The 28,000-nt window shown below is 40.9% G+C and overlaps 2 protein-coding genes across 2 annotated transcripts in view; one reads left to right on the forward strand and one right to left on the reverse strand.

The window, feature by feature from the left end:
* Positions 1-3,300, reverse strand: part of FAM162A (family with sequence similarity 162 member A) — a 30,982-nt gene extending 27,682 nt beyond the window's left edge. The window contains exon 1 of the mRNA XM_055127187.1: positions 3,143-3,300. Coding sequence (XP_054983162.1) covers positions 3,143-3,176 — 34 coding nt within the window. The 5' untranslated portion in view covers positions 3,177-3,300. The remainder of the gene's footprint in view (positions 1-3,142) is intronic.
* A 441-nt stretch (positions 3,301-3,741) lies between these two features.
* On the forward strand, positions 3,742-27,974 carry MIX23 (mitochondrial matrix import factor 23). The gene is made up of 5 exons (XM_004606676.3): positions 3,742-3,932; positions 11,634-11,759; positions 18,044-18,190; positions 24,731-24,790; positions 27,674-27,974. Exons 1-5 carry the CDS (start codon positions 3,882-3,884, stop codon positions 27,722-27,724), a joined length of 435 nt encoding a protein of 144 aa, XP_004606733.1. The 5' UTR covers positions 3,742-3,881; the 3' UTR covers positions 27,725-27,974.
* The last annotated feature ends 26 nt before the right edge of the window (positions 27,975-28,000 follow it).

Consider the following 28,000-nt stretch of genomic DNA (forward strand, 5'->3'; position numbering starts at 1 on the left):
GGAGCGATAGCACAGTGGGTAAGACGTTTGCCTTGCACTCGGCCAACCCAGGTTCAATTCCCAGCATCCCATATGGTCACCCTAGCACCACTAGGAGTAATTCCTGAGTGCAGAGCCAGGAGTAACCTCTGAGCATCGCTGTGTGTGACCCCAAAAAGCAAAAAAAAAAAAAAAAAGTTAAGAAAAAATAAAACTGCCCATAACAACCACACCATCCAGGGACAGCAATTTATCTATTTCTTCCCACTTTTTTATGCTTATATACAACATACACATTTTTCATAAGAAAACATCTTGCACATATAACAAACACATTTATAAAATATTAGTTACAATGCTGTACAACACTCTACATGGTACCACATGGATTATCACCAGAATTCAATAATTCCCTATGACCTATTCTCATTTTTTTAATTTTAAAAATACAGTTTGGGGGTGGGTGGTGATGGGAGGGAAACTGGGGACATTTGTCCTAGGAAATGTACACTGGTGGAGGGATGGTTGTTGGAACAATGCATGACTGAAACCTAATCACAAACAGCTTTGCAAGGGTCTATCTCACAGTGATTCAATAAAAAATTATTTTTTAACAATAAGAAAAAACAAAAAAATAGTTTTTAAGAATAGCTTTCTATATTTTTGATGGTTTTCTGATTACTTTTATAAATTCTAGTAGTGAATAACTAATGGGTGTGAGGTCTAGAAGAAACAATCGCTTTAAGGTTCTTTTTTTTTTTTTTTTGCTTTTTGGGTCACACCCGGCGATGCACAGTGGTCACTCCTGGCTCATGCACTCAGGAATCACCCCTGGCGGTGCTCAGGGGACCATATGGGATGCTGGGATTCGAACCCGGGTTGGCCGCGTGCAAGGCAAACGCCCTACCCGCTGTGCTATCGCTCCAGCCCGGCTTTAAGGTTCTTAATATACATTATAAACTGCTTTTCAGGGAGGCCAGATCAATTTACATTTCCACCAGCAGACTGAGAAGACTGTATCTGCACACAACATTCACTCACTCTTAACACAGCCTCTCAATAAAGCAGCTTTATTAAATAAAGGTCTTCCAAAGTGCAAATGACTCAACCAGCGTCTATCCATTACTTTCACCTCACATTTTACATTTTTTCCCCCACAAATGTTTACAATTTCACTAACATTACTGAGCATGTCACACAAACCTATTTTTAGATTCTCAACCATTGTTTGTTGAACTCCACCCAGCTCATCCTTCTGCAAGGACCCAGCTCTTTCTTACATGAAGTCACCACATTCACCCTTCACCTACGCTTTTAATGTCTTTCTTATCCCTCCTTCCTACTCACTGATAGGCATTCAAAGGTCAGTTTTGCTTCTCTGGCACCACCCTCAGGAGGACCCTTGCATCCTGTCTCCGCTGCCTTTTCCTTCCCCTCACTGTTGCTACAGGGATACTGGGTGTGGAACACAGGCCTGGGGAAGGAGGGTCCTCGGCCACACTCCCACTAGAGTATGCCAAGGGCTCAGGTGCTGGTGCTCATTCTGTGGTTGTAGTGTTTGGCCGGGCATATAGCGACGCTCACACAAGTGCTCCAGCAGCTGCACTTCCTGGCCGTGGTGCTCATCTGTCTTTTAGTTGTGGTGATCACGAGGGGAATGGGGGGAACATGTCACATCCATAAGCTGTGGCACTCATACACACCAGGCTGGGGTGGGGCAAGATGGCTTCTGTACCTGTGATCACAGATAGGAGAGCTGCCAGGGCAGGACTTGGGGACAAACACATGACCCCATGCTTGCAGGGCAGCCACTCTAAGCGGCTGAGCTACCCACTGCCCACTCCATTCTGCTTTCCAAGTCCATACACCTGGCTTCTCTGTCTTTCCTGAATTCTACCCCAGCCTTGTCTCCCGGTCTTTGAGTGAGATTCCACCCTTACCTCTACTTCCAACTCTGCTTACAATTCAATAGTCACCAGCCTCTTGGCCACACCAGTATTCCTTCCCTGCTCTCTCCGACAGCAGAGGCACACTCCTCCAGTCCTTCCTGCTCGAAAGGAAGTCTTTAAGCCCTTCCTTAAAACAACCATTGCAGAATCATACTAATAATTTCTCCAACACACTTCCAAGAATATTCCTTTCTGGTAATTTCCACAATCACTTCCCACATGGATGTCCATAGTATTTCACAGGGAGCAACAGTAACAACGATTTTCTGAATTGTCTCTTTAATGACACCTGTTTGACAGCGTCCTTTGTGTTCAAATCCATGAGGTTGAGAATCCTCCTCTTTCCATACTGCCCTTTCTTCCTGCACATCCCCGTAAGACTCATGGCTCCTACTCTGCTCTCCCTGCCTCTTTCAGGAGTCTTCAGTAAGCAGTCCTAATCTACACTACTTTTCCTTATTCTGGAAACTGCGGGGCAGGGTGGGGGGGATGGACAGGTTGAGGCCCCAGCAGTGTTCAGGGCCCCCAATGCCAGGATTGGAGATCCGTGGCCCAGTCACGCCTATCTAACAGTGCAATTTTAGGGCCAGACAATACAGTACTGGGCCACCAGGGCTACATCTGGTCTGCGAGGGATCAAACTTGGGGCCTCATATGCTCAATTACTTGCTATCTGAGATCCTCAAACCCTTTTCTGAATTCTTTTTTTTTTTTAATTTGCTTTTTGGGTCACACCTGGCAATGCCCAGGGGTTACTCCTGGCTCTGCACTCAGGAATTACTCCTGGCGGTGCTTGGGGGACAATATGGGATGCTGGGAATTAAAGCCGGGTCAGCCGCACGCAAGGCAAATGCCCTAACCGCTGTGCTATCTATCACTCCAGTCCCCCTTTTCTGAATTCTTAAAGCCAGAGGTAAGCAGGCTCTCAGGAGGGGTCTGTGGGAAGGGACAGGGTTCATGGGAAGAAGAGTCAGTAACCCTCACCATGGCTGATTTTAAGCTACCAATGTACCATCACTAGTCATGAACTGGTGGGAAGAGATTGCCACAAAATCAGTAGGAATTAGCTCCAGGACACCATGTAGTAGTCCTCCACCAACAATGGGGCAGGGCTGCGGCTGCGAGCCACTCTCGGGTGTTCGCGGTGCGGCGGGACCCCCGTATGCGCGGCCGCGGCGCCCGTTTCCCGCCCTCCCGGCCCGCGCGACGCTCACCCGCCAGCAGGCGCAGGCCACGGACGCTCCCCATGGCCGCCGACTCCGCAGCCCGGCAAGGCGCGTCCCAGGTGACGACACTGCCGGAGCGTTCAATGTCACCGAGAGCCGCGGAACCCCAGGCCCCGGCGCTGCGGGGCGGGGCCTAGGGGACGCGGGGCGGGGCGAGCGGGTGCGCGGCCGAGGCGGGCGGGACGGGCGCGCCGTGTGGGGCGTGTGGGACGTGAGGGACGCGCCCGGGGTGGCCGCGGGGCTGTCTTGCCGGCCTGTGGGTCTCCCGCGCTCGGGCAGGGCCGCCATCCGCGCCCGTGCGAGAAAAGCATTTCCTTGTGGTAGAGTTTGTGTCCCGCGGGCGCCTGAACCCGCGCTGCCCGGAGAGCGGAGCCCCAGCACGCCTGCTGCGTGCCTGGGGGAGGTTCACTGCATGTTGTACGGGGCACTGCCCCGCCGGGTCCCCCACGCGCGCCGCTGACCCCGGCACCGGGGCCCGAGGCATCGCGACCACACCCCTCGGCCTCCCCAGACCCCCCCGTCCTGCCCAAAGTATTTTCTTTCGAGGAAACAAAGGGGCGCCCCCAGACCCCGTTGGGGCCCGGCCTTCCGCCACCCTAGGATGCTCGGCGGCGTGGGCGGGGCCCGAGGGAGGCAGGGGCGGCCGGGGCGCGTTCTGACAGGCGGCGCGGCGGGCACCTCGTCCCGCGCCGATTGGCTCGCGCCGGGGACCTAGCGCTCGTCCAATATGGCGGCGCCCAGTGGCGGTGTGAACTGTGAGGAGTTCGCCGAGTTCCAGGTGATGGGCTTTTCTTCCTGGGGCAGGCTGGTCCTTCTCTCTGCCCCCGGCCGCTGCTCCCGCCTGTGGTGTGGCAGAGAATGCGAACCCGTCGCCGCAGAAGGGGGCCGTCCCGGGCTCCGTTCCTGAGCGACTGGAGGTCATGGGGGCGCGGGCTTGGCCGCGGGGAGCGAGCGCTCCGGGAAGGGGGCGGGGGCCCACGAGCAACCGCTGTGGGGGCCGCCCAGGGCTCGCGCGGTGCCGAGCCGCGCGCGGGGCGGCCGCGGAGGGAGCTGAGCGGTCCCGTAGCCGCCCCTTGCACGCCGCTCCTCACCCTGCGCGACCCTCCTGCCTGAAGCTGAACGTTGGCGGGACGGCAGGAAGTGAAGACGGGCGGGTCGACCTGGTCGACCCAAGGTTTTGGTAGAATTACTGCTATTTTCACGTGGAAGAACGTTCGCCGTCTTGAAGGGGCGCTTCAGCCTGGTTCTGCTGCCCAACGGACCCTCTAAACCTTAGGAAAACGGAACACTTAAGGAGAAGGCTGTTTTATTTATTCAAGCGCCAAAGCTCTGGAGCTAATTATTAACCGATGAATGAAAGAACTGGGAGCTGGAGTTTTGCCAAGTTGCTGTGAAATTTACTTGCTCCAACGCAGTTATAAGCGTGCTGCTGTAAATGAATTTTAAAATGAATTAAATCATGAGCTTGCAAATGTATTCTTAGGGGCCAGAGTAGTTGGACAGAATGTAGGGTGCTGGCCTGCTTGCGACAGAACCAGGTTCAGTCGCCGGCACCGCTTGTGACTCCCCAAGGCCTTCCAGGAGTGAACCCTGAAAGCTCAGAGCCAAAAGTAGGCCTTGAGAACCACCGGGCGTACCCCCTCCCCAATGTCTTAATATATTTTTTAACAGTAGATATTGAAAGGTGGTATTAGGGTGTCATTGACCCATCTGTAGTAAGCTCTGGTCCACTTTTGTGGAGACTGGTTTTATTTTGTGGGACAAGGAGGAGTTTGGGGACTCAGTGCCTCAACAGATGCAGAGCCTATTCTCTTTCACTGAGTTACATTCCTGGCTTGAAGTGATATTCGTGAAGAAAAAAAGCTCAATAGATTCAATTACTTGGCAAACGTATTTCGCCAAAGAAGTTTTATGTGGTGTCTTTGCACCATTAATTGCCTATTTTTCACTATCTTGAGCTCCTCCTTAGGTTATATCAGCACAACAGCTTCAACTGTGATCCAAGTGCCCAGCAAACACATGTACAAATCTTTAAAAAGAAAAACTTGGATGTTTAAGCATATGGGATATTTAAAGCTGACTCATCTTAGTTTGCAGTGATCTCCATCACGTAGTATCATGATTTAACTTGAGTTAATGAGCTATTATAATTGAGCAGTTATAGCCCTAAGGTTTGGGAAAGTGCCTGCTTAAGCAGTTGAACATTCAGGGTTCTAGTTTTAGTTTCTGCCTTTAAGAACTTTGAGATATTGAGCTGTTTGTCTGGTCCTTTTGGGAACTAACAAATCTGTGAAATAAGATTTATGTTATTATGTTATGTCTGGTGGAGAACTTGTACAAGGGTTAAGGCACTTGCCTCGCATGCATAGAACTTGGTCGCATTATCAGCACTGCATATGCACCTAGTCCTCTTGACTCTTGCCACTCTGGTCTCCCAAAAAAGATTTGTTAACAACTCTAAAACTTCTTTCCTGTTTATAATTAACTAGAATTTCTAAAGCTAATTTCAAAATTTTTTTTAAATCATTAAAATATTCAACTCTGCTTTAAAAACTTGGATTTTGCTTTTGAAACATCGAATAAGATCATTTGACTGGATCTGTGGTTAAGCTGTCTTGCAGAACCCTTCCATTTAGAGAAATGATGTAAATAAAAAGATCATAGGGACCAGTGGTAGAGAACATAACTTGCATGTACAGGATTCAGGGTTCTGTTGCCCTGGTATTTCCCCTAGAACCTCGTGGATTCACTTCTCTCCCTCTTCCTTCAAGTACTGCTGGCTCTGGGCTCTGCAACCCTGCAACCACTAATCCACCTTCAAACCCCCAAAAAGACCATAAAATGAATCTTTTGGTTAAACCTAGAGTAATTTTTACATAGTTTTTCTAGGACTTTACCAAATATGTTTTATGGTGGGGGAGACTTTGGATTTAAAGTTACATCTGGTGGGTTTTTTTGTTTGTTTGTTTGTTTGTTTTATTTTTGTGTCACACCCGGCGATGCTCAGGGGTTACTCCTGGCTCTGCACTCAGGAATTACTCCTGGCAGTGCTCAGGGGGCCATATAGGAAGCTGGGAATCAAACCCAGGTCGGCCACGTGCAAGGCAAACGCCCTAACCACTGTGCAATCACTCCAGTCCCCTACATCTGGTTTTCAAGGTTTGCCTTGGCATATCTTTTAATGTAGATGAGTTTGAGAATCTTTCCCTCTTTCAGGCACACAACAGCAGACATAAAGCTGCTGTTAAAAAGAATCCGTTTTCTTTTGTTCTGGGGACCACACCAGACGTGATCAGAGATTATTCCTGGCTCTGTGCTCATGGATCATTTCTGGTGCTGTTCAGGTCACCATCTGGGGTGCTGGGCCAGGGTTGAACATGGGTCTGTCACATGTAAGGCAAGGCAAGTGCTTTACCCACCACATTATCTCCTGCGCCCTCCAAAATATAAAGTTTTATATAACATTTGGATTTAGATGCATTTGTCCAAATTATATGAAAAATAGTTAACTGATAGACTCACACCATGTCATCACAGTTGCTATCATTTAAAGCTATGAAACTAGGCCCTCTGGAGAGAGAGTGTAGTGGGTAGGCACTTTACTTGCATGTGACTGACACAAGCATCCACCTATGATCCCATGAGCCTCACCAGCAGTGATCCCTGAGCAAAGAGCCACGAGTAAGCCCTGAGAACTTCTAGGTGTGGCCCAAAAACCAAAAAAGAAAGAAAAGCAAAAACATGAAGCTAACATTTTATGTGTAGTAACTTGTAGTAAAATGAAAAACACCGCACTGAATACTGAAGAGAAACTGGAATTAATGTATTTTTGCTGTAATGATTAGATTTTTAATTTCTTGTGGTTTGCTGTATTTACTTACACCATCACTCATCATTGAGCCACCCTTTTTATGCGTTTCAAAGTAACCTGCAGCAATGTAATCTTCACCACCAAATTGTGTAGTCATCACAGAATTCATGTGATGAATTAGATTTCAGTATTTATTGACATTATTTTCTTTAAACTTTGCATAGAGTGAAATACATAAATCTGAAGAGTACTATACAATAAGATTTGATACTCATATATACCTTTGGTGCAAACCTCAATATCACCTCACAAAGTTTCCTTATAGCATACTCCTTAAAAAGACAGCCATTCCTTGTCTTACCTTCTTTCTCTTTGCCTTTTGTAATTACTGTTCTTACATAACATTTTTCCATGTAGTTTTATGTTTTAGAATGTAAGCGTTTTTAGGTTTTTGTTTGTGTTTGTAACTCTTGTTTGTTAGAAACTTCATTGAATACTTCCATATAACTTGATTTAATACTCCTGGAAAATCTTTTCTTTATGGACCCAGAGAAATAATACAGGGGTTAAGGCACTTCCCTTGCCATTTGGCCAAAAGCTGGTTCAAACCCCATCACTTCATATGGTCCCCTGACCACTGCCAGAGTAATCCCTGAGTAGAGCCAAGAATAAACTGAGCAACATATATTTAATAATAGATTAATAATAGGAAAAAAAAATCTGTCAATTAAATGAGATAAAATCCATGGGGCCAGAGAGATAGTAGAGGGCAGGGTGATTACCTTGCATGCAGCTGACCTGAGTTTGAACCCTATTATCCCTTATGGTTTCCCAAGCACCACTGGGAGTAATTCCTGGGTGCAGAGCCTTTACTGTCATTGGGTATGGCCCCAAAAATAAGATATAAAATCTGGAAAGTCTTTAATATTATTAAGTGTCTAGAATCCCATTGTAACATTAATTCAATAAACATGACTATTAAAGTCTTAAAAATACTATGGATTGGATAGCTTAAAAAATAAAAAATTAGTTTTTTCACAGATTTAGAGACTTAAAGTCCAAAAAATGCTTGATTTCTTATGGTTGATTTCTGACAAAGCTTCTCTACTTGGCTTATAGATGCACATTATTACTGCATCTTCACATCAGTATTAACACCCCCACCCTTATGGATTAATTTGGCCGGAGCTCCCTAATAGTCCTATCCTGTTCAATCTATAATAGATACCCTTTAAGTATCAGGTGCAGGCAACCTGCTGGTGCATTTAATGTATTGGGAAATCAGTCAAGAGAGTAATTAAACTGGATCTTAGGTAGAACTAGGGGAATTCTAGGTAGAAGGAACAGATAACAGATTTTATGTATCTGTTAGCTGGAGCAAATCACACTGAAATTCTGAATTTACACTGTGTCATGTTGAAATTACTCCTAAAATTGGAATCAGATTAAGGAAGGCCTTGAATGCCAAGTGTACAGTTAGGGAGTCATTTTTTAGCAGAAGGTGTGAAAAGATTCATCTCTGCTCTTTGTTTAGACCTATTTTTTTGTAGTTTGTTTTATAGGTCTTCTCTTTCAGGCCTCACCTTAAATGCAATGACCTTGTTTGATTTGCTTATCTACTCAACCCCACTCTTTTTTTGTCAGTTTATTTTCTCTTTCATAGTACCTCCCTGTACAAAAATTTATCTTATTTACATCTGTATTCCCCACCCCTTAAATTTGCTTCTTAAAAACAAAGACCTTGTCTGTTTCATTCACCCTGGTATTTAGAGTAGGGCCTTATACATACTAAAGAAAGATTGCTAAGGATTTTGAGCCAAGCAAAGTGGTAATTTAAACCTTGGACTTAAAAATGTATATCTTGACCTCGGATTAGTTAGATTTAGAGTGAGGAAAGAAGAGATTTTAAAGGCAACATATATTTAATAATAGGTTGTAGGAGATAAAGTTATCAACAGAGATCTCTGTGCAACTTATTACTGATTTATATAATCCACTATATATAAAAACTTTTTTTTTTTTTTTTTTTTTGCTTTTTAGGTCACACCCAGCAATGCACAGGGGTTACTCCTGGCTCTGCACTCAGAAATTACTTCTGGCGGTGCTCGGGGACCATATGGGATGCCGGGGATTGAACCTGGGCCGGCTGCATGCAATGCAAATGCCCTACCCGCTGTACTATCGCTCCGGCCCTAAAAACATTATTTAAAGTGATGAATTTAAGTTCCTAGTAACTATGTTAAGATGATCCCCTAACAATTTCAGTATAGAGAGAATGATATTGCCAAAAATAGAAAAATACAAGAGAAGAGAAATAAGGAAGTTGTTTTTAAACCTATTTGTTTTGTCTAATGAAATTGAGATCTTGAAAAGGTCACCTCATTGTTGATTAAATATAATGGAAGAGTATTTGCCTTGCATATGTGAGGCCTGGGGTTCAGTTCCTGGCATTGCTAAACAAAGTAATCATCTAATAAGAAGCAAAATCTGTACTACAATTTACTACAGTTGAGTCTGAGTAGCCTAACTTGTCATTTCAGTGGAAACAACAATTAATGGGAGAGTAATTGAATTGATTGTGAACCGTCTAGAGGATAAAATAGTTTTCTTAATTATTGTGGGGGGGGCACATTTGATGATGCTCAAGGCTCACTCCTGGCAGAGTCCAGGGGACCTTATGAAGTGCCGGGGATCAAACCCTGGTCAGCTGTGTACTATCACTCTGACATCTTAAATTTTTAAAAAAATTTTTCTAAAGTTGAATGTGTGATATCTCATCATAACAAGCATGTTTTATTTTAACAAATGGATAGAGAAGGAAATGAAGGAGTTGATTTCAATTGTAAATTTTAAATTTAGCAAAGGAAAATAGTAATTGTGTTCATGGAGACAGAGGTACAAACACAGTGGCTTTTGCACATTTATATGGCTTGCTGTGTATACTTCTATTTTCTTAATGATTTTTCAGTAACCATGGCTTTGTTTTAGGGAGGGGATTTAAGAAATAATTTTAAATGAAGGAGAGACAGCTAGAAACTTTTCTTAGAGTTTATTTAGAGACATTAGCTGGAGTCTGACTTTATTTACTCTGTTTTTTTCTTTTGCTTTTTGGGTCACACCTGTTGATGCACAGGGGTTACTCCTGTCTCTGCACTCAGGAATTACCCCTGGTGCAGCTCAGGGGTAATTGGGAATCAATTGGTAATGGGATGCTGGGAATCAAACCCAGGTCTGCTGGGTGCAAGGCAACCGCCCTACCTGCTATGCTATTGTTCCAGCCCCTCTATTTGCATTTCTAAAGTGAAATGTACCCTAGTCAAAATGAGAAGGGACAATGCTATGTAGGTATTTCCACCGGTGTCTTAGTTTCCCCTCTTGATATAGTTGTTCTTTTAGTTAGTTTTTGAGAACTGGAATTTCTTTCAGTGGTGTCAGTCCTTGAAAAATGTGAGCTAGAATTACTAAAAAAAGGTATAGCTACTTGTTTTTTGAACAAGAAAGATTTGATTTCTTCTCTAGTAGCATGTTTTGTTGTACATATTTTTATTACCAAAAAAAATGCACTCAGTTAAAAAGAGGATATAGATTACTTTCTGCAAGCTAACCACTACTAATAGTTTGTTGGATATCTTTCTAGATACTTTTCTACCTACAACACCTTTTAGAATGATAGACTTATGATCAGTTATGATGGATTTTTCTGGAAATTGATAATCAAACTCAGTAAACTATTGACCATATGCTAGAGAAGGAAAAAGCATAGCTATTTGCTGAACATGGTGCTGGCAAATGAACTTCAGTAATGAGTAAAACAACCTTTGAGCTTGTTAACCCTTCAGTAAGAGAACAATAGAGTTATCCAGCAGTCTGAATTGCATTTGTTTGGAATTACAGAGAATTGCAGTTTAGGCTTCAGAGATTTAAGCAGAAACCTAAAATATTTCCCAACAGAAACCCAGATAGTGTGTGAGTGTGTGGGTGGGGGTAGCAGTGGGGATGAAGTTCATTATAGAGAAAAAGAAGGATGAGGTATCTCTCAGTCCTCTTCAATGGCCTATTCTTGTTCATGGTGGCTTATTAGAATGTTGGTGATTTAGCCCAGTCCAAGGGTCAAATCCAGTTTAAAATGGACAGTAAAGTGGCTTTTTCTGCATCTGCTTTCTTCATCTCTATTTTAATACAAATCTAATATTGCCCTTTTCAGGCCCCTGGGCTGACTACCAACAGTTAGAATGGCTAATGTACCTATCCTTCATAATAAATATTTTGCAGTTATAGAGAAGGCACAGTGGGCTGAGTATACAATCTAACCTAAACCTTGCATGTAAAGGGCCCAGGTTTGATCCCCTGAACCACATGGTCCACAGAGCCAAGAGTGACCAGGTATTGCCTCCCCCCTGAAAAATAATAAGGCATAATAATAAAGATCTTGTTTGGAGCATAGCTCAGTAGTAAAGCATCTGCCTTGCATGTAAGAGGTCCTGGGTTCAATAACTGCCACTGCAAAAAATAAAAATAATATTTCGTGTGCTTATATTTTATTTGGCATGATTTTGCCAATCCTAAATTCCAGAGTTGTCAATTATCCAAGAGCTGTTTTTCTCTTTAAATGCTTTTTTTAATCACAACTTTTCATTGAGAGTATGATTTTTTTTTCAATATGTGTAGGAATTACTCAAGGTGATGAGGACGATTGATGACAGAATAGTACATGAATTAAACACAACGGTTCCAACAGCTTCCTTTGCAGGGAAAATTGATGCCAGCCAAACCTGTAAACAGCTGTATGAGTCTGTAAGTGTATCTTTTAAGTCTTCCTTTTGTGCTTCCTTTATGCCTTCTTTTACAGATAAAATAAGAAATTAGTTGATATGTAATTAAACTGGATAAAAGAAATGATATCTTCATGTTTTCTGGCCCATATCTAGTGGTCTATATAAACTTTGATCTGGTTTTTACAAAGTCAAGAATATGAATGCTTTTGTGCATGAACAAGTCAGTTAAGAAACAGTTTTAAGGAATATAAGCAGTCATTTTTGGGACCCCTCATGGGCAATCATTAGCTTAAGTTTTGCACACAAAGGAATGAAAAAGAAAGTGAGCCAACTATGTAAAACAATTAATGAGAACACAAGCTTTCTATGAATCAGTTCAAAGAGACCAGACAGCTGATAACATAAGAATTTGAAGTCTTCACATTATTTTTTACATTCTACACCTTATTTTTCCTCCTTCTGAAAGAGCAGGGAAGAGAAACTTTTGCCTGTGATGAAGAATGAAAGTCACAAGTAAATCAGCTTTTCCTAAAGGCTTTTATTTCTTAAAGTATATATCTTTCATTGCCTCCTAAAGATTCCTTTAATTTCTCTTTTTCACTTCCCAGAGTGGACAGAGTGGTACAGTTAAGTGTTATTTCTCTGGCCTACCTATTTATTTTTATTAAGTAGCCTGCCTTTTCTAGGATCTGTGACAGGATTATTTAAATTCATATTCCTGTAAAGATGGTAGGAACTAATACCTACTTCAATTTATCACTTGTGAAAGAAAGATTTTTTTTTTTTTTTTTTTGCTTTTCGGGTCACACCCAGCGATGCTCAGGGGTTACTCCTGGCTTTGCACTCAGGAATTACTCCTGGCGGTGCTTGGGGGACCATATGGGATGCCGGGGATCGAACCTGGATCGGCCGCGTGCAAGGCAAACGCCCTACCCGCTGTGCTATTGCTCCGGCCCCAAGAAAGATCAATTTTGTAGACTTCCTCATATCCAAGCATTAACTGCTGATGTTTTTGTTCTGCTTTTATATTAAAGTAGTTGTTTTTTTTTAATAATTAGGTAATTCCAATGTCTGGAGAAAAATAGGAAGGTATGTCTTACTATAATGAGCACTGGAGTAGGGAGCATGGATCTAAATCCTAATTCATTGTGAAGTTGACAGTTTACTTAATTTCTTTGAGTAGATCTTTCTAAGAACTAGAAATTTTTAGTCACTTTAGTGCTTCCTCTTCCTGTTTATAATCTTTGATCCATTTTTTGTTTATAATATTCCTCTTAATTTAATGATGTTAGTGTACATCATGGATTCCAGATCTGGTTTAAATCCCCACCTTTGGGGCTGGAGCAATAGCACAGCGGGTAGGGTGTTTGCCTTGCACGCCGCCAACCCGGGTTCAATTTCCAGCATCCCTTATGGTCCCCCAGCACCTCCAGGAGTAATTTCTGAGTGCAGAGTAATCCCTGAGCATCACTGGATGACCCAAAAAAGAAAAAAACCCACCTTTGTACTTTCTAGCTGAGTGGCATTAAGATAAAGTGTTGGTTGTACTAAATATTTCAGATATTTTTGTACCTGAAATTGGCTTTATCAAGCACACCAAGACTTATGGCTGGAGAACAGGAAGGTTTATTTATACCAGCTACCTGACTTGGTGGACTGAAGTTCAGCAAAAGCACCGGAAGCAATTGCTCATCAGGGTCTCAAGAGCATTTATAGAGTAATCATGCAAGCTCAGCATTCTTTCACACTCACCTATTACACATTAGCTAGGTGGGAGGATTACAACATAGCATTTTATCTCATCATGAGACAGGCAACACAGCTCACAGCAAGGGCAGGGAGTTTCCTGGAACCAGGATCTTATGCTTTGTAAAAATTGCAAAAAACATTTCTCAAATCTAAAATGTTTTTACCCATACAAATAAAATAATAAGTTCAAAGAATACATGTTATGAAACCAAAATTGCATAGCATTAAACTACATTATTATAATTCATACATCACAATATAAATGCTTACTGCATTGGTTACCATTTTTCAGCCCTTTCTTGAATCAGGAAAGCCTTGTATACTACATTTGGAGGCTTTCTATTTGCGAAATGTAGGGGGGCAGGGTGTGTGTGTGTGTGTGTATGTGTTTTGCATTATGTAGTGATAACACTTTTTCATAGAACATGTTCACCTTGTTTCCAGCAGAAGCATAAAAATCAATACCAAACAAAAAGTCAGTAACCTGAGACTATGCTTTACAAATGTGAAACTATTGCTAATTTCAATAATTGATTTAAGGTAGTATCTCCTTGATGCAACAAACATTTGGAACATTTGTTTAAATGTTTGCTTCCCCTTTTATCCTTTCTCAGAAGTTCTAGGAAAGATTAGAATTAAAAAAATCCCATTACAGGAGACTAATACCCAAGAATAGTAGAGATAAGTACCAGGAGGTTAGCTCCATGGTTTGGAAGCTGGCTTCACATGCTGGGGGAGAGGGCAGCTCAGATAGAGAAGGGAACACGGAACACCAGTTAAAGGGTGTTCTGAGAACCTGCTTGGGATGGGAGATATGTGCTGAAAGTAGACTATAGACCAAATATGATAGCCACTCAGTACCTCTATTGCAGACCACAACACCCAAAAGGAGAGAGAGAACACAAGGGAATACCCTGCCACAGGTTGGGTGGGGGGATAGGGTGGGGATTGTGGGAGGGATACTGGGATTATTGGTGGTAGAAAATGGGCACTGATGGAGGGATGGGTACTTGATTATTGTGTGACTGGAATGCAAGCACGAAAGTCTATAACTCTGTAATTGTACCTCATGGTAATCCACTAATAATAAAAAATAAAAATTGAAAAAATATAATAATAATGTGAAAGAGAAGAATAAATAGAACAGCATCTTCCTTTAAAAAGATCCCATTACAAAAATATTTTACAAAGTTTTGTTTTTAATGATTAAGCCAGTATTATTCATTAAGGATCCTAAAATATTTCAAAATTGGGTTTAAATTTAGAGTTAATTTAGAATCGCCCTTTGTTTTGGAAACAGCACCAAAATACTTTTATTGGACAAGATGTTGGCATTGTATTTATCTTAAAGACAAAAAGCATTTTTTAAAGATGATACAGAGGCAGTATGGGAGTTGAAGAGGCAGTCAATAAGGAACTTGCCTTGCACATAGCAGATCCTGTTTCCATCCCCAGCACCTCACATGGGCACCCAGCCTGCCAGGAGTGATCCTTGAATGCAGAGCCAGGAGTAAGCCCTGAGTACTGCCAGGTGTGGCCCAAAAACAAAACAAAAGAAAATATGGGCACACACAGTGGTAGAACACCTACCTTCCATATGTCGTGCCTGGGATTCTTGATCCTGGACAGGGACACACACTCAATCACAAATACACACACAGTGAAAATCTTAGAACAGAAGTTTCTAACGCTCTGGTAAAATAAAACTGGAAAATGTGAAGGTGTCTGTATACTTCCTTTAGATTAGGTTTTGAATCATTCCCCTGTCCAACCCCAAGTGACTTTATTTCAGATTGCTTCCCCCAAATCAAAGAAATTATGGTTATGATATAGGTATTGCTGGTCAGGATTTTTATCCTATGATCAGAGACCTCCTTTTTCACCTTGCCAGGTTTATTAATAAATTTTATCTTAACTTCTTTGATAAATACTTTGTGTAGCAGAAACACTTCTCATGTGACTCACCTCTCAATTAATCTGAATTACTAATGGTAATTTTGGTTTTGTGCTGTAGTTTTCTCCCGTAGACTCATACCATATATTTAATTTTATCAAACATCCTCATTTATTTGGCGTACATGTACAGAAATGCAAGCCTATTTCTTTTGCGTATCCACTGAATTTTACAAAATTTGTTTTATTAATGAACTGTCAGTCCTGAAAAGCAGACTGAAGTAATAATATTCAGTTGAAGATAATTTTCGCAGTATTTTCTGTGCACAAGGCAGGGTTCTTAGTGGGGCCAATGTGAAGGAAAGTAGAATGGTGAGTGTAGGAATGTGGTTTATATGTGCAACTATAGTGTAGCAACAGGAAAATTGCCAAGTGACAATAAAGGTGGGTGAGACTGAAAAGAACATAATGAACATGAAAATAAAATGTACACAGTGTGAGGTTTTTTTAATGCAGATGGGGAAAATGAGAATATTTTTATAAACTTCTAGTTGGTATTAGTTTCAGTTTATCAGTTGCAGGAGGGCTAGACAAAATGTCAAAGTAATTAGCACCTAATATCTAAGCTGTGTGTTAAGTCTCCCTTAAATTTTAGAGGCGATTGCCGGAACTATAGTACAGTGGGTAGGGTATTTACCTTTCATGCAGCCAACCTAGGCTCAATACCCGGTATCCCATATAGTGCCCCAAGTGCCACCAGGAGTAATTCCTAAGTGCAGAGCCAGGAGCAATCCCTGAGCATCATTGGTTAAATTAAAAAAAAAAATTAGAGGTGAGAAGGGATTATCTGATTATAATTTTTCAAAAGAGAAAACTAAAGCCTGAAAATGCTAATTAATTATCCAGTTCATCTCTCTTTCTCTCTCTCTCTCTTCCTCTCTCCCTGCTGATCTCCCTTTTTCCTCTCTTCTGTCTCTTCTGATGGTGCTCAGGGCTTATTTCTAGCTCTATAGTAAGGGATCACTCCTGCTGGGGCTTGAGAGACCAGAAATTGAACCCAGGTTGGTTAGTATGCCAGGCAAGCTCCGCATCCATTGTACTGTGGCTTTGGCCCTGTTTCTTACTCTGTTTTGGGAAGATTTCCCTACCCCAGATGACTCCTTTATTTTCTGTAATTGTACCTGAAGGTGTGAACAGATTATTGAAGTAGCATGGGAGAGTGTCCAGTGGGAGTGGGTCCACCACATCGCCAATGAGAAGAAAAGGTGGGCAGGTGAATAGAGCAGGGTGGTCTGCAGCTTCAAAAGTAGCCAATGAAAAATGCTCTTGGGAACACTGGATGTTACAATGCAAAAGAAGGCCCATGTTAGAGAAATTTACTGTAGGTGGGATTAATGTCTATAAAGCAGTTACTTTCATTCTATTCACTTGGATGAAATTTGTAATTTATGCTCTTTTTTCTAGAAAAAAAGCTTTGTTCTCTCAGTATTAGACCAATAGTTCTTAACCATAGGACCGTAATGTAATAATTTGAGAGATATATTTCAAGTAAATTACAATAAAGAATACTTAAAAATGGTTGATTATCCCTATGTATGTTGAATGTGTAATAATTACATTATTATGATTTCACTAGTGTAATTTATATAGTATTAGGATATTCTGTTTTTTTAAATTGTTTTTTTTTATAAAGAAGTTCACAATATTTGATTACATTTAATATTTGAACACCAATCCCACCACCATTACACCTTTCCACAACCATATTTTGGATATTTCCATTCCCAACCCCAACCCCTGCCCTAGAGCAGAACCAAAATAATTTATTTTGTATTGTTTGTTATGAGGAAAGCGCTGAAAATGCTCCAAAAAACTTTCCTTAGAGGAGAATGTGTGAAAATTACTATCTTTACCCAGGGGCCATTAAGCCCTTTTATAAAAGATTACTAATATATTGCTAAGGGTTGAGCCTTGTCTGCTTAGGATATTCTCTCTTTAACAGGAAAGGGAAATGATATTAAGTGATTACATGGAGCATATTGATACTTAATTAATTTTATTTGGAAATGACAACTCTTTTTGGTGCCACTCAACTCATAATTCAGTTTTTGCCTCACATAGATAAACACAGCACCCTTCATTTCCTGTAACTGAGACTTCTTTGCATTACTAAGTTTATAATTTCTTAGACATGGTGATAACTCAAGGCTGTAAGAGATGTGAAAGGACCACAAAAAGAGTGGGGACAGCAACAGAAACTGGTCCAACAGATGTGTAAGATGCATGTAGGATAGAGGAACACGTGGGTGGAATAATGGGAGTGGTTGATGCAGGCACAGGAAGCTGAAATGAAAGCCCAGTGGCCGAGAAATGGGGAGCGTGGGAGCATGTTGCAGGAAAAGAACCCTCACTTATACCTTTTATCCTCGCTGGTGACTTGGTTTTAGATGATTGAGCCAGTGTAACTCAATATTCTTTTTCCGTAGATTTAACATTTTAAAATTGTTTTCTTTGGCTATATCCAAACACCCTAAGTTAAAAAACTATTTTAATTGGACTAGCCTTTCTCTAGTCAAAAATAAGGTCTTTATTAAGGCATTAAAATGTGATAAATTGATGTGATTTTTTTTTCCCCCTCTTCCTTTTCCTTTGTTCTTTTAGTTGATGGCGGCTCATGCCAGTAGGGACAAAGTCATTAAAAATTGTATAGCTCAAACCTCATCAGTAGTAAAAAGTCTTCGAGAAGAAAGAGAAAAGAATTTGGATAATTTAACGTTATTAAAGCAACTTAGGAAAGAACAGACAAAGGTAAGTCAAGTTGCCTTCAAAATAAAACTAGTTATAAATATGAAAAATTTAAACTGGGATATGATCCAAAAAATGTACAGGAGTCTCTTTTGGTGAACTTAATTCTGTTACATTTAAGTATTGTAAATGGATGTATAGTTGATGAACATACACAGTATACCAGCTTTAGCTAAAATGACCATATAGTCATTTTATTTACATCCTTATTCTGCATTTAGTGCAACTGAACATCACCTCCAGAAATTGAGGGAAATACTACCAATAACTGCATTTTGAGAGTTGATTCGCAAAAAAAAAATGTAGTAAGACATTAGAACCTTCTTTATAATGCTTTTTCTCACTGTGCAGAAGTTGCTGTGCGCCTTTTGTCCTTTTGAGTCCTTTATTTCCATTTTATTTCTTATCCCTGTGTTGTTTTGCTTTTAAGGAAATAGCAAGTGTCCCTGCGGAATATGTTCAGGGAGTCCCTGATTTTCTCAGAGTCATCTGTAGCAGCGTTCTTTAACCTCCTTATACCTGTGGACCAGTCCACAAACCAGTTATAACCAAGGTGATAGGCCAGTGGTTTGAACCTTTTGACATCTACTGACTACATTACACTGATCTTTAATGAGGACCTCACAGCAGATTTAATGAAACAGAATCTCATTTAAATGTGACATATCAAAAAGAGTTGAGCGATAACAGCATATTTTATTATATGGAATACATTACAGGTGTTTTTTTTTAAGTGTGGTCTTAAGGAGTAACTTTTAATTTGGATAATTTAAAATTTGTAGAAAAGTTGTAACAATAAAAGTAGCTCCTATGTCCCCTTTATCTCAGTTTATCTGTTATTTACACTTCAGTGTCTGTTTTGTGATTTTAATTTTAGGGCAACACCTGGCTCTGTGCTCAGGACTAACTCCAGGCGAGGCTGGGGGGCAGGGTTCATCTGTGATGCCTGGGGTGTCAAAGTGAGGTCTGCTGCTTGCAAAGCAGACACTTTACCCCCTGTGCTAACTCTCTGGTTCTTTCACACTTCATTCTCTCCTTCTTCCCTCCTACTCCAGAACTCCATTCTCTCTTTCTCTACTTTGTCTTCCTTTCCCTCCTACCTTGCTCCCTATTTCGTATACCCATTTCCTCTAGGATATTTGGGGCATCTGGTGGGCACATTGTATCTTTTTATCTTTCACGCATTGACTTTTTCCTCAGAACAGGACCTATTTTTTCTTTTGTGACCATTGGACAGTGATCAAAATCAAAGCTGTGGTTTTAGATGGCACAATAGTCAGTAGCTAAAGGTTCAGTGTGGGATAGGAATGTGTTATTTGAAAGAAAATATAACTCCCCCCTCTCCAACAACAACCACAAAAAATAAGAAAACAAAATGTGATGTTTATCCTCAACACTCAATAGTTTTGCCCTTTGTTTATTAGATGTGGCCAGACTTTGAAAGGGTTTTTTCTCTTCAAGCTTTTAACATGTTTGCTTCTTCAGTCCTCAGGTTCATCCTGGATTCCTGCTCTATCTCTGCCACTCTTCTTGTTTCCCTACCATACCTACTCTCGCATTGGCCAGTGCTCGTGGTGGCCTTATTGAGCGAGATTATACCGAATGGTCATCTGGCCCTGCCCGCAATGTTAATGAAGTCATATAGATCATTTAGATTGGTGTTTCCCAAGGTGGACTGTGCTAGATTTCAGGAAGTGGGGAGTAGATGCTGAGTTTTTATTTTTCTGAAAAGAGGGCAGTAGGCCAAATGTGCTTGAGAACATCTAATTTAGATAAAAGTAGTTAAAATCTGGTTAATTTGGGGGGTTGTATTTAACAGATTTGAAGGTATTGACAAAGAAAATTGACAAAGGAAGCCTCAGGGCTGGGCAGGACTGAAAATCACTATTAGCAAGTTGAGTCAGACAGCGAGTAGGGTAACTCCTGTTTGTAGAGAGCAAAGTTCAAAAAATCCTGAACATTTGGGAACAATCCAGTCCTGCCTTTGTATTTGCTCCTGGTTGAGGGAGAGTGGACCAGAATGTCAGCTGCAAATGGGTTTTTAAGAAGTCAGTCAAGTGAGTTAGTTCTGAAAGCCTTTGTAGCCTGATACTGAATGACATGAGCTGGTAACCAGTCAGAATTTGGCAAGGAAGGAAGCTTTTCTTCCTTCCTTGTGAGGGTCATGAAATCAGAAAATGACAGCTGCCAGCTCTGCCTCTTCATTTTCTGTATGAGGGCATTTGGAATTTGGAGATATAGGTAGACACTCCCAGTGTCTTACCCAATTAGTGGGAGGGCTAATGCTTTGACCTATCTCTTGTGACTGTGGATTCAGTTTGTATTTTTGTATTAAATGTGGCTAACAGTCATTTTTACATAGATGCTAGTCCAGTGGGTAAGGCGTTTGTCTCACACGTAACCTGGCTTTGATCCCTGGCATCCCATATGATCCCCTGAGCACAGCCAGGAGTAACTCCTGAGCACTGCTGGATGCAATTCTCAACCAAAATAAAAAACAAAACAAATGAGGAGAGGTTCTAGTTTAAAAGTCTAAGGTTCTCAGAAAAATCACACTCGTGAAATGGAAGATATAGACATATCTTCCATTGTGACATACATACATGTATATACATAAATATGTGTGTGTCACTTATGAGTGACCTTTTTATTGTTTAAGATTCAGAACTTCAAAAATAATTTATTAGAGTTTTGTTAGTGGTACTGAAATTGTATTAGAAGTTGACTGTTTTTTGTTTTGTTTTGTTTTTTACAATTTTTGTACATTTTATTTTCATTAAGTAGTTCACAATAGTTCATTACAGATAGTATTCAAACACCTACCCAACCAGTGAGTATCTTCCCACCACAACAAGAGGGAAGTGTGTGAATGTTGTTGATTTCAGTCTGGGGCCATTTGAAGTTAGCTGTTTTCAAGAATAGAAAAATGGAGATTATAAAAGGAGATACCCCCAAAGAAATCTTATCTACTACTAATCTAGCATGAAAATTGTTTTAAAGCTTCAGATTTTCTTTTTATAAAGTGGAGTTGTTATTTAATTTTGGACCTTTTTGTTTGTTTTTTGTTCTGGTAAGGATTAAAGCTAGCATATTGACTGATGCAAAATAGCATTTTTCTCTTCCTTTTAAGCCAGTGGGGCCCCATCATTTTTACATTAATCTACTTTACAACATTCCCAACCATTCCTTTCTCTTTACTACATAAGGGAATATAAGAGGCTAGATTCATTGTCCTCTCTGAGTGCTTTCTCTAGAGAGGGAATTGTAATTGTTCAGTGATTTTCTTGTATGTTATGAAAATCCGCCTTCCAGTACTTTCCACTCCTTAATCTTTTCTGTGTAGAGGACAAATCTGCACTGATTTCTGCATGACAGCCCTTTAAAAATTGAAGACCTTGTTGGCATGTTATGACACTTTGAGGTTTTTACTTTGGCATTAGAACAATGAAATTTAAGTGATTTCTGGTTTGTAAACTGATTCAGATGAGAAACTGAGATTGCTGGTGTGAGGGAGTCAGCTTCTGTGGTGCTGTCCCACCTGGCAGAAGTGGAATCTCCTTGTTCGGACCTGTGAGCTTTCCTGCACTCAGACACCAGCTCAGTGTCTCAGGGAGTTTACTTACAGGAGCATCAGACCAGTAACAGGTTTCAGTCTTACTAGCTTAATGGCATTCTTTTCCAGACCTGAGCCATATTCCTAATCAGGTTGTTTGGCCTGGTTCCAGATCTTGTCTAGCTTGCTGATGGTTCCTACGCTAGTCTTTTGGCCTAAATCAACTTTACCCTAAGGAAATGGTCCTGATTTTAACCTCTTGTCTGCCTCCAGCTTTTAACTTTTATTTGTGGTAGTAATTGTAATTTTCCTCAGTATCTTTATACCCTCTTCTGGGAACTTGGCTTTTTTACTTTCTGAAAAGTCACTGCATCAGAGGGCTGACCAGGAATCTGATGGGCAGTGGAATTTGCTCCAATCTGATCATTAGTTTGCCATTTTAAAGATAGTTAGAAAAATTTCAGTGTTTTTTGTACTATTTTTTGCTGGGGGGTTGAGCAGGTGCCTTCCAAGCTATGCTTGGCATGGGAACAATCCCAGTGATAGTCAGACAACAGGACCAGGCAATTCAGGGCCCAAAGTATGGAACTGAGAGGGTCCAGCAGTGGTGGGGACAGGGAACTACCACGGGCCACTACATGGTGACCTCCAGGGCTACATCTGGTGGTGCCAGGATTGAAACTGGTTTCCCAGGGCATGCAAAGCTTACACCCCTGATGGATGAGCTGTCTCTCCAGGGCCAAAATCTAAGTATTTTTTTCTCTTTTTGGGTCACACCTGGGGATGCTCAGGGATTACTCCTGGCTCTGCAACTCAGGAATTACTCCTGGCAGTGCTCAGGGGACCATATGGGATGCTGGGAATCGAACCCGGGTGGGCCTGTGCAAGGCAAACGCCCTACCCGCTGTGCTATCACTCCAGCCCCAAATCTAAGTATTTTTAACCTTAGACCTTTGGCCATAGGTCCAGGTGTGGGGAAATCCTGCTTTTCCAAATCATCTGGGCCTGGTATATTCCCCTTTATCTCTGTTTTTTTGTTTTCTTTATCCAAATAAGGTTGCCACCTCTTTGTCATTCCCTCCCTTCCCCCTTTTTTGTTATTCTATAGATTTTTTATTTTAGGATCAGAATCTAGAACCGGATTTACTGAGGTTAAATGTAAATTCACAATGTAATCCTCCGGGGCTGCTGCTGCTGGACACGTGTGTGCGTTCGGTGGCCCTCAGCCATCTCCCCGATCTCCCAACCTCCCCAGGGCTCCCCAACAGAGACAGATACACAGAGAGATGGGGAGACAGGTGTGGGGGGGGGGCTGGGGACCACAGTCTGGTGGTGAAAATGGCCCCTTAAATGCAGAGCTGCTAGCATACTTATAGAACATCTGAAGGGGGGGGTTGAGATTAGGACAGATGTGATTGGTCATTGGTCATTTACATTTGGCAGAGGAAATTCTCTTAGGGAGATCAACTCAGAAGACACTCTGTCTCCCAGGGACAACTACATTGCTTTTATGTTTCCCTCTAATTGTATAAGTTATCAATACTTGCAGTTGTTTGGATAAACAGAGTAAGAGACAAAGATCCCAACACTTAGGTCTCTGGGCTGAGAGCAAGCAAGGCTTTTCTCTTAGTTGTCTGGGCTCTGAGAGTAAGCAAGGCTTTTACCATAAATCCCAGACCAAGTCCTCAGGCCAGTTCAACTAGTCCTTCCCCATGGGGGTCCTGTCTCTTAGGTTGTAACAGTTTGCATCAAGACCATGCATTTATGCTTTCTAGAATGTCCCATTTCGATGTCAGGTAGTTTTGCCACTCGCCCCAGGTCCATCCCAGTCCCACAGCGGGACCTCCCTTTTGGGGTGTTAGGAACTACAGAAACTGAAGCCTTAGTCAAGTAGTTATGACCAAGTAATTATGCTCAGGAGTAGATATATTTCAGCGTCAGTCAACTCCCAAATATTAGGAGCATAGCATTAATGGTCTTTCTGTGCTTAACCAAAGAACATTGCTCAGTAGTAAAATATAAAAAGGCTATAGGGGAAATAAAAAAGCAGGTACAAACATACAACACTTCAAATACAAAGCAATACAAATACAAGTTCAGAATTACCAGAAAGTTTTGGCTTACAAGTAATCAAGACTACCTTGGGGAACTGTGATATTGAGAGGTTAAACAGAGGGAAAAGTTAAAGATAAACTTTAACTAGGTTAGGGATGTCAGCAAGGGCATGTTAAACTTCTCTGGGAGGAAGAAAGGGGGCAATTGACTGATGAAGCCTAAAGCACTTAGGGTTAATATCCAACACAATTAGGGATGTTAGCAAGGGCATGGTAAGCTTTTCTGGGAGGAGGAAGGGGTAATTCACCAGTGAAGCCTAAAACACTTAGGGTTAGTATCCAACAATTAAAGACGTGTGATTTTATAATTTTTATGTCTTAGCAAAATGCCCTCCATAGAGGTTATAGCAATTTATATTGCAACTAAACGTCTTCATTTTAAATAAATTTTGACATGTTGTGCCTTAGTTCTCATTTATACATGAATAAGTACTTTTTGCACTTCAGAAATAAATTTATTGACCATTTCCATGTGTATGTCTTCTGAACTACCTGGGCTTGAGACTAAAAACTTTTAAGTTCTCCAGAAATATTATACCCTTCAAACAAATAATGTTTATACTCATAACCTAAATTTTTTTTAAAAAAATTTTTAATTGGATTTTTAATTTAATGATAATTTAAATAGAATTTACTGAATTTTTTTTAAATCAGTTAAAATAAAAATCCTCAGGGTGATTATAATACACAACAAAACCACAAGGTTATGGAATTTAACAATTGATTAGATATAGGGAGGGAAGACTGTCAAAGTTCTTAAATTCATCAATTCCATTCACAAAGAGTATTGATGCAGCAACTGATTTTTTCAGGAAAACATGATGGTTTGGTTTTCATTCATTTTTCATAGCTTTTATTCTTTTTCCTTGCTTGCAGTTGAAATGGATGCAGTCAGAACTAAATGTTGAAGAAGTGGTAAATGACAGAAGCTGGAAGGTATGAAACAACGGTTCTTGCAGCAAACTAGAAAAGCAACTGAACTAAAACAAAAGGAAAAGGAGAGGAGAGTTAGAACTTTAAGGCTCTAAAAAGACAGTGGAAAGACTTCATTTATAGGCAGGGAAGGTTTTAACTTTGGTGGAAGGTGTTTAGCATCCAAATGGAGGGTTTAACTTGGCTGAAAGAGGGTGCTTAGATTTAATAGAGCCATCTTACCAAGATTAGCTTCACAGTCAGGGAATAGAATCATATCACTCTGATAGAAGAATTGGAGACAATTTGTGTGCCTTCCAATACTAATTATGGGGTTATATGGAGTCTTTACTCAGGTTAATTCAGAACCTTTGTTAATATTATTTGTTGAAATTAGCCTTTCTGAGATTTCCATATATTTCCATGTCATTAGCCACCTGTCAGAGTTGCTTGTATTCTAACATCTAGTTATAAAATTTTTTGTTGTTTCTGTGGCTTGCTGCATCTGATGGTAGGGATTCTTAGAGCGTCTCAATTTACCTGTTGCTTATGCTATATACATAATTAGGAACTAAACTGGGCATCCCGGATTCCAGGAAATCAAATGTAGTGGGAAAAAATAAATTCTGACTGTATTTCTTAAAATATGTGTCTCTAACATCTCTCTAGAAGATCAAATATTTCTGAAACCTAATAAAATGAACTGAAAATTATTTTATCCTTTGAGATTAACTAATGGTATAGGGTCAAAGCCAGTAAGAGATTAACTGAACCAAAATTTCGATTGCTAGTTTTCTCACAGAAAACTGTATTGTTTTGTTTTTTTTGTTTGTATTGTTTTCCAAAAAGGGTGAACCAGTCAGCATTCCCACTAACAGTGAATGAGAATCCTTTCTCCTTGCATTCACACCAGCACTTGTTTCTCTTTGTTCTTTTTGATGTGTGCCAGTCTCTGTGGAATGATGTGTGCCAGTCTCTGTGGAATTTATACATGTAGTTTGAATTCCAAATTCTCTGGGGATTGTACACTGTAGTTATGGTGCTTACATACATTTGTTTAGTGCTCCAGAAATTCAAAGTGGCAATGCTAGGGAGATGGCACTTGGCACATGTGGGTCTGTGCCAGGGGTTGAACTTGACTTTGCTTTTAAGAGAGTCACTGTCACTTAACTCTCCTTGGACTCTAATAAAAAAAATACGTTTCAGACAGAGAGATAGTACAGTGGGTTGAGTGCTTGCATTGCAAGCACTAACTAACCCAGGTTCGATCTTCATTGCCCCCATATGATCCCCCGAGTCCCACCAGGAGTGATACAGAGCCAGGAGTAAGCCCTGAGTAAAGCTGGTGTGACCCAAACTCCAGACCGCCCAAAGCTATGTAGGTAATTCTTAAAGGATATGCGGTTAAAATTCTTCTGACCCTGGGGGATTGCCCCATATCTGGAAGACTGCTTCATGAGCGGAGGGGAGAAGGCAGATGGAATAGAGAAGGGATCACTGAGAAAATGATGGCTGGAGGAACCAGTTGGGATGGGAGATGCAAGCCGAAAGTAGATAATGGACCAAACATGATGACCTCTCATTGTCTGTGTTGCAAGCTATAATGCCCCAAGGTAGAGAGAGTATGGGGAATATTGTCTGCCTTAGAGGCAGGGGGAGGGTGGGAAAGCAGGGGTATACCCGGGATATTGGTGCTGGGGAATGTGCACTGGTGGAGGGATGGGTGTTTGATCATTGTGAGATTGTAACCCAAACATGAAAGCTTGTAACTATCTCACGGTGATTCAATAAAATTTTAAAAAATAATTTAAAAAAATTCTGGGGCTAGAGCAATAGCACAGCGGGTAGGGCATTTGCCTTGCACACGGCCGACCCAGGTTCGATTCCCAGCATCCCATATGGTCTCCTGAGCACCATCAGGGGTAATTCCTGAGTGCAGAGCCAGGAATAACCCCTGTGCATCGACGGGTGTGATCCAAAAAAAGCAAAAAAAAAAAAAAATTTCTTCTGACCCCTTTTTATAGTCACCATCTTTCCCTCCTCTCTAAATGGATGGGATACACTTCAGATGTTTGCACCTTTTCTAACATGATATACTACTCTTACATGTCTTCTCTGTTACACAAATGTACAAATGGAAATGTACTGTCCATACTTAGTTTTTTGCCCCTTACTACATTTTGAAGGTCTTTAATAAAATAGTTTCTTTTGTTATTTGTGGTGTGTTACTTGTTCCCCAACCCCCTTCTTGAGGTAGTTGAGAGGTGGGGGGCATATCCAGTTATGCTCAGAGCTTACTCCCAGCTCTGTGCTTTTTGGGATCATTCCTAGCTGTGTTTGGGGACCATATTTGATGCCAGGGATTGAACCTGGGTTAGTCACATGCAAGGCAAGTATCTTACCCTGTATTATTTCTCTAGCACCTATTTGTTTGTGTTTTGGGGAAGTATGTCAAAAGAATAAATGTATGTAAATTTACTGAGCTTACTAAAACACTCATCTCCCTTCAAGTATGACTACTTGTGAGAAGGATTTGGCACTCACTTAGAAAAGCACAATAGCTGCCTAAATAAAATGCCTTTTAAGGAGTCAAAAATATTTTTTATCTTAAACTTACTGAGATATTTTTGTCTGTTCAGAATATGTCTAGAATATACCTTTGTGCTAAATTGTGATTTTTTTCCCTGTGAATAATTTGAATTTTATTAAAATACTAATATTGTTATTAAATTATGTCAAGGCTTTTTGTTCTCCTGGCACCTGGTAAATCAGTTTGACCTGTTCTGTTCTTAGCTTTGCTGACCTGGGACAAAAGTGACTATATTCTTGTGAACTATGTCTAATTTAATTTAATTTCAGGCCTATTTGGATGAGTCAGTGACTTGTATTTCTGTTTAAATATCGTAGGTGTTTAATGAACGCTGCCGAATTCACTTTAAGCCTCCAAAGAATGACTAGAAAGAAACTTTTTATAAAAGGACCGAGTCATCGCCTAAGAGCTATAAGCATGACCGATATCAACAAGGTGGGCTTCCTAGGATGATTTCTGAGCCAACAGTCCAAGACCTTTTGTTGATTTCAGCCCCACTTAACCAAGACCTCAAGTATAAATAATTCTGAAAATTATGGAGAAATCAACTGCTATTTTATACTGATTCTGTAAAAAAGATGTTTTGTAACTATTAAAATAATTTTCTGACTCAGTGTACATATTTATTTGATTGTTTTCAGGTT

This window comes from Sorex araneus, chromosome 2, assembly GCF_027595985.1.
Source record: "Sorex araneus isolate mSorAra2 chromosome 2, mSorAra2.pri, whole genome shotgun sequence".
Lineage (NCBI taxonomy): Eukaryota > Metazoa > Chordata > Mammalia > Eulipotyphla > Soricidae > Sorex > Sorex araneus.